This window comes from Arachis ipaensis, chromosome B06, assembly GCF_000816755.2.
Source record: "Arachis ipaensis cultivar K30076 chromosome B06, Araip1.1, whole genome shotgun sequence".
Classification (NCBI taxonomy): domain Eukaryota; kingdom Viridiplantae; phylum Streptophyta; class Magnoliopsida; order Fabales; family Fabaceae; genus Arachis; species Arachis ipaensis.
The window spans coordinates 121,442,561-121,449,060 of NC_029790.2; the positions used below are offsets into that span (position 1 = coordinate 121,442,561).

The 6,500-nt window shown below is 37.3% G+C and overlaps 1 protein-coding gene across 1 annotated transcript; it reads right to left on the bottom strand.

Moving 5' to 3' along the window:
* Positions 1,353-3,010, bottom strand: LOC110263833 (serine/threonine-protein phosphatase 7 long form homolog). The gene is made up of 2 exons (XM_021105657.1): positions 2,942-3,010; positions 1,353-2,027 (listed from the first exon to the last, which is right to left on the bottom strand). Exons 1-2 carry the CDS (start codon positions 3,008-3,010, stop codon positions 1,353-1,355), a joined length of 744 nt encoding a protein of 247 aa, XP_020961316.1.

Sequence of the window (6,500 nt, forward strand, 5' to 3'; positions counted from 1 at the left end):
CGTCAGCCTGGGCATACGCGGAGGAACTGTCACCAGCGAAGACAAAGTGGTGGAGGGGATGCGTAGATCTCATGTCGTGTAAAATGCCGTCTATGCTGTTTTAGTTGTTTCAGGGTCTAGATAATCTTAGTAACGTATGGTTGGTTAAGTCTGTGACTGTCAACATGTTTCTTTAATGCAAAAATTTCTGATGAATAAATTCCTGCTATTTTACCTGTTTGATTAAACCACTTTGGTATCGTTCATATTGTGCATTATAAAATAAACCGTAGAACTACATATAAAAGAAGCTGAAACCGGTTAAACTGCTTGGTCAAAAGAAAATTAACATTTAACATAAGTCTGAAAGCCATAAGTACATACTAGCATGCTAAATACATGAACTAACAAAGGTCCTACCGGACGGGAACATATAACAAAACTAATCAGAATCCTCAATGGTGTCACTGTCATCATCGTCGAACTGGCCAAGCAGGTGACCTCCGGTGCCACACAAAGGAGGACGCCTCACCCGCCTCGGTCTGCCGCTGCTGCTGAGGGCTGTGCGGGAACCACGCTGAAAGCAGAGGCAGGTGTCCCTCCTAACGCAAACCATGGGTCAGACGGAGATACTGCAGGCTCGTTGAGGTCAACTGGCAACTGAGCCTGAACATCGTCACTCGGTGGCTGCTGATCAGCAAACTGGGCATGCTCCTCAGGCATCTATGGCCTATAATGGGTATCATCATCATCCCTAAGCATGTCTGCTATGTCCCTGTAGAACTCGGACTCAGTAACAGGATCATCAATGTCCATCCCGACAGCCGCGGTAGTAAACTCAGCGAAAGCATGTGGGGTCACGTTCCCAAACAGCTGAGAGCTAGTACCCACGTCGAACGTCGGCTGATCCATAGCTGATGCTGATCCAACTACCTCAAAAATATATCAGGCTAGTGACGGCCGTCCATAGCCTTCGGTGCTCGTCAGCTAGTATCTCCGGATGAATAACAGCAGGAACATCAACAGAAGAATAAGGCTCCCACACAAACTGTATCGAAACAGTAAGAGTTTCATGAGACAATGACATTTAAGAAAAACTAGTTCTAGTATCAGCAATAAATAAATGACTCACATCGTGGACACGCAGTCGATCCAGTGCAAGGCGTGCGGAAACTAATCTCTGTGCCCCTACATCGTTCCTCGGCACAAACTCAGCCCACCTACAATTTTAATTGAAATGATGTCAAAACAAAGAATAACAGATGCTGTTTTTACAATTTATGAACGGAAAATACTAAACCCTACCTGGAAGCAAGAGGAAACCCGAACCGGTCAAAACCAGTGGGCCTGAGAGTGGGAAACCTCCAGAAAATCTAAGACTGTAATAGCTGTAGCGGCCCAACCAAGTTAACGACGTTCCTGTTTGTACCACGACAAAGACACCTATACAACCAGGCCAGTGCAGCCGAGCCCCAGCTATATCTGCCCAAGTCGTCCAATGATGCCAAATAAGGCAACCAGCGAAGGTGGACCCGGTTTGCGTTCTTGTCCGCAAACAGCTGAGACGACAACAGCATCAGGATATAAGCACGTGCGTATACACGCACGGTCTCATCAGTAGCATCTGCAGGGAGAACCCGGAACCTCTCGTGGAACCATGTGTAGCACACTGTCATCTGCTTGAGTTTACTCTGTGGAGGTAACTCCCCGAACAACTCCCGGAACCACACCCATGCTGGTCTACCGTGTTCCATCAGATTCTCAAACTCAGTCAAGCACCCACTAACGGACGCACCATCAATCGGCAAACCCAGCTGATACGCGACATCCTGTAAAGTAATGGTGCACTCACCAAACGACATGTGGAACGTGTGCATCTCCGGACGCCACCGCTCAATAAATGCGCTAAGGAGAGACTCATCAACCCAGAACCACTGACTGTTTAGCCTAGCCAGATGATACAAGCCCGCAGTCTCCAGATACGGTATAATCCGGTCATGTAAGGGCATATTCTGCTGCCTCCTAACGGCGCTAATAACCCTACTAGGCTGCAAAACGTGGGTAACAAAATCCCTTAACAAACAACCATTACAAACAACACCAAACATAATTTTCGTAAAAATTATTAGACTCGTCACATTAAATTCATTGATTCTCTTATTGTGTAATAAACAATGAAGCTACGAATACTATGCACTCATGATAACAATATAAATAAAGAAAAAAAATATTTCTCAATAAAATATTAACATTTATAATAAAATATTTTACAAAAATACTATTAACCAGAATAACAAAATAAATAAGCATAATAAAATATGCATTACTATCAATACCAATAATAATATTAACATTTATGTAGACAATATTAATAAACGCCTCACATTTTGATTGACAGTAACCATAATAATATCAACATTTATATAAATAACATTAATCAGAATAACAATACAAATAAACATAATAAAATATTTTTACTAACAATATCCCTAATAATATCAATCACCAAACATAATTTTGGTAAAAATTAGTAGAATCGTCACATTAAATTCATTGATTCTCTTATTGTGTAATAAACAATGAAGCTACGAATACTATGCACTCATGATAACAATATAAATAAAGAAAAAAATATTTCTCAATAAAATATTAACATTTATAATAAAATATTTTACAAAAATACTATTAACCAGAATAACAAAATAAATAAGCATAATAAAATATGCATTACTATCAATACCGATAATAATATTAACATTTACGTAGACAATATTAATAAACGCCTCACATTTTGATTGACAGTAACCATAATAATATCAACATTTATATAAATAACATTAATCAGAATAACAATACAAATAAACATAATAAAATATTTTTACTAACAATATTCCTAATAATATCAATTGTTATATTAGTATGAATCTTAATAACAATAATAATAACAATAATAGTAACTAACCTCTTCGTCGATATATCCTGCCACGTGAGCGACGCCATTTAGTCGGTACAAGCGATCCTCACCCTCCATTGACTCCACCACCCACTCCTCCTTCACACCTCCAAAGTTTTCCCAAATCCTCTCAACACAACAACACCTTCCTTTTTTTGTGCTGTCCCAAATGATCCGTCCCAACCTTCAGCGGATTACTTATATAGCTACACACACATAAACCGCGGTGGGTTACCAGGTTTTATGTGCAATCCACTTTCCTCATAAACCGTGGTGACTTACCACGGTTTATGCATGCCATGCCTCCTTCGTAAACCGTGGTGACTTACCACGGTTTACACTCTATAGTTTTTGCCCCTAAACCGCTGGGACCTGCCACGGTTTATGCACGTTTGGAAACCGTGGTGGGTTGCCACGGATTACATAGAAATGGGTTTTTTCACATGCAGGTAACAACAATCAGTTTTGCACATTTAGGTAAAGGATTCTGCTATTCTATTTATTTAAGTAAATTGCCCTGAAATTGAATTTGATTAATCATTGAGACCCTGGGTAAAAGGCAGTGGCGTTGTCCACTTGTTCCGGGAAAGAGATGAGGAAGAAGAATGAAATTGAATTTGATTAATCATTGAGACCCTGATTTTGATTATGAAATTGAATGATTATGATAAATGAGACATGATTCAGGATGATTGATAACAAGTATGTTTGTATTTTCTCTCTAGTTGTAAGGGTGACAGGGCACCTATCCCCTCTAAGGGTGACAGTGCACATAATCCCTCTTATGGTAACAGGGCACATATTCCCTCTAACGGTGTTAATGTGCAATAGAGAGACAATGTTCAGGTTAGCTACCGGACATGTCAGGTTTGGCTATATAACCGACAAATGAGCTCATTAGCCATAGGACAGGCATTCATCATATGCATTTGTATGCTTTGCTTGAGTTTGAATATTTTTGGGTTTGCCTAATTTATTAACTGTTATGAACTACTACCTGAGCTATTTGCTGTAACTGCTATCATACCTGTATTTTTCTTGTCTATTTTGCCTGTGTTTGTTTTTGTTGTGGTACCTTTGAGATTAGATATCGATGATGAGATGATGATTTGATTGTTGAATTTGTTTGAGTTACTCGAGCTTGGGGGCATGATTGATTTCTGATTGAGATTTTAGAAAAGTATGAAAAATCAAGCTGGTTCAGCATAGACTTAATGAACCTATGCTTGGAACAGATTGGTCATTCATCTGGTCTAGAAAACTGATTAAGATTTTCTTATAAGAAAAGAAAAGTTTTGGTTTTCTGGAATATTTAAATATCGGTTTTGAAAAGGGTTTTGGATGATTAGCCGTTGGTTTTTAAAAGATAATCACTGCCTTAAAATCAATTCTTCTTTTTATACGTATCTTCTTATGACAATTCTTAAACCCTCTACTGAGAACCCTTTCGAGGACGATGTTCTCACCCTACTACAGAATTTCTTTTTCAGTGACAGGTTCAGGAAGTTTTGGTGTGAAGCCGCGACTGATCTACAAACTTTATATATATAGTTTGTTAGTTTAATTGAGACTTTATCCCTCGTCAATTGTCATTTTGAGATTTTAGAGGGGCAGGATTTGTATTTAAGAAGTTTTAATTAAGTTTATGTATTTATTATTATGTGAATATAATTATGTGATTAAGTGAATTAACATAAAGACTTTTCGATTTCGTAACTAAGAATTCGATTTATATACACAAAAGCTCAATATTAAATAAATATAGTATGAAATTAAAGGAATAGAGGTAAGTAACGCCTGAGCTTTTAGTACGATCATGAGGTGTTAAAAGTAAAGGTGTTACACTCGTTGCCATTGAATCAAAACAGACGAAGCCGAAATACACCACCTCCCATCGGTGCTTGCTATAAATCAAACAAACCAAAAATCAATTTTATCATATTCAAACATTCTCATTATCACCAACAATTCCCAACTTCATCAATTAGTCATACAAATCATCCATAAACTATTTGCAGTTACTCATTTAATTTTATTGGCATTTATAATTGGAAACATCTGCTTTTAAAAACAAATCCTCTACCTCGATATCGCGTTAACAACTCAACAGAACAGCTGCAGCAGCAGCTCGCCCTAATAGCCACAACAGCGGCACTACTTCTCCCTTTAGCCATCGCATTCCTCTTCTCTTCACGAGTTCCTTCTCTCTTTGAGATTATTAGTGACAGCGGTAATGGAGGCTTTGATGGCAGCGGTGATGGGACACGATGACGGTGCTGGGACAACTCCCTCCCTTCTCATCTTCATCTCACTCTCTCTCTCTCTCTCTCGCTCTCTCAACATCTCTTTCTCTCACTTCGTTTGTCCCCCTCTCTCTCTCTCTCTCTTCTTTGCGACAACAACCAGGCATGGTGGCTGAGCCCTGGCCAGCGTTGATTGGCGCCTCTTCTCCTTCTCTTCTTCTATGCGTGTGTGTGTGAGTTTTGAAAAGAAGGTAGCTGCTGTATGGAGGAAGGGTGAGTCATTGTGCTATGGAAAAGGAGAAGAACGCGTGTTTCTGGGAAGAAAGGAAAAGCTACTCGTGTATTAGTGCGTGTCTGTGTTTTGTATGGCTAATTCTAGGTTAAGATTAGGATAAAATACACACTAGTAGTATAACAATTTTACAAAATCTTTGAGATAATATAATAATTAGGATTGAAATATAATACCGTAAAAAAATATTTTGTAAGTACAATTTATTTATCAATATACCAATAAATTCAAATAACTATTTCCAATTGAAAATCTAAAATAATCTAATTAATCATCTTTTATAAAATAAAAATTTAATTCNTTAATTTCAATTATGTAAAATTTTCAATTACAATAAAATTATATAAAAATATTAATTAACTTAAATTCAAGATATTCATACCATCAATTTAATTATTTTTAATAAGTTAGTTTCTAAAGAAATAAGAAGTTCAAATTAATAAGATAAATTATAATCTTTTTCCTATTTAGATTTTCAAAAATGCGGGTTGTTATACTAGCATCCTGTATACCCAATTCTTCTAACTGCTTTTCTCTCCCCGCCACCGACGTGCATCAATATCAAACTCTTTAACCCGAACAAAGAATTTGCTCTCCGAGTGCACAGTAGCGTAGGATTCTCACACTCAAATATAATTCCTACTGTCACTGTTTCTTATGTGACAGTTAGAAATTAGGATACACTGTCACAACAAAGAAACCACTACCACTAGACATTTTTACTAATTTTTTAAAAAAAAAAAGAAACGGAAGAGAAGATCCTTTTATAGCTGATTGATTTTTGTCGTACTATATCTCATTTACAATGTCAACGTTTTAAGTTGGCACGTATTTTGTTTACACAATAAATAAAATTAGTTTGTTCGTATCTCGTTTACAGTATAAATGAGATATTTGGAGTTTGTTCTTCCCCACATAATACATATGCACACATGATACGTGGAACTAGGTTTGTGCCTTATCTCGTTTACACTGTAGAGGACATACGACTATACTTATTTTGTTTACATTGTAATTTTTTTTAAATGATTTA

Bases quoted from the DNA above. Each gene is read 5' to 3' on its own strand.
- LOC110263833 (XM_021105657.1), bottom strand. From the start codon at position 3,010: ATGGAGGGTGAGGATCGCTTGTACCGACTAAATGGCGTCGCTCACGTG. The intron at 2,028-2,941 runs GTTAGTTACTAT...CACGTTTTGCAG, and splicing joins CAGGATATATCGACGAAGAG to CCTAGTAGGGTTATTAGCGC.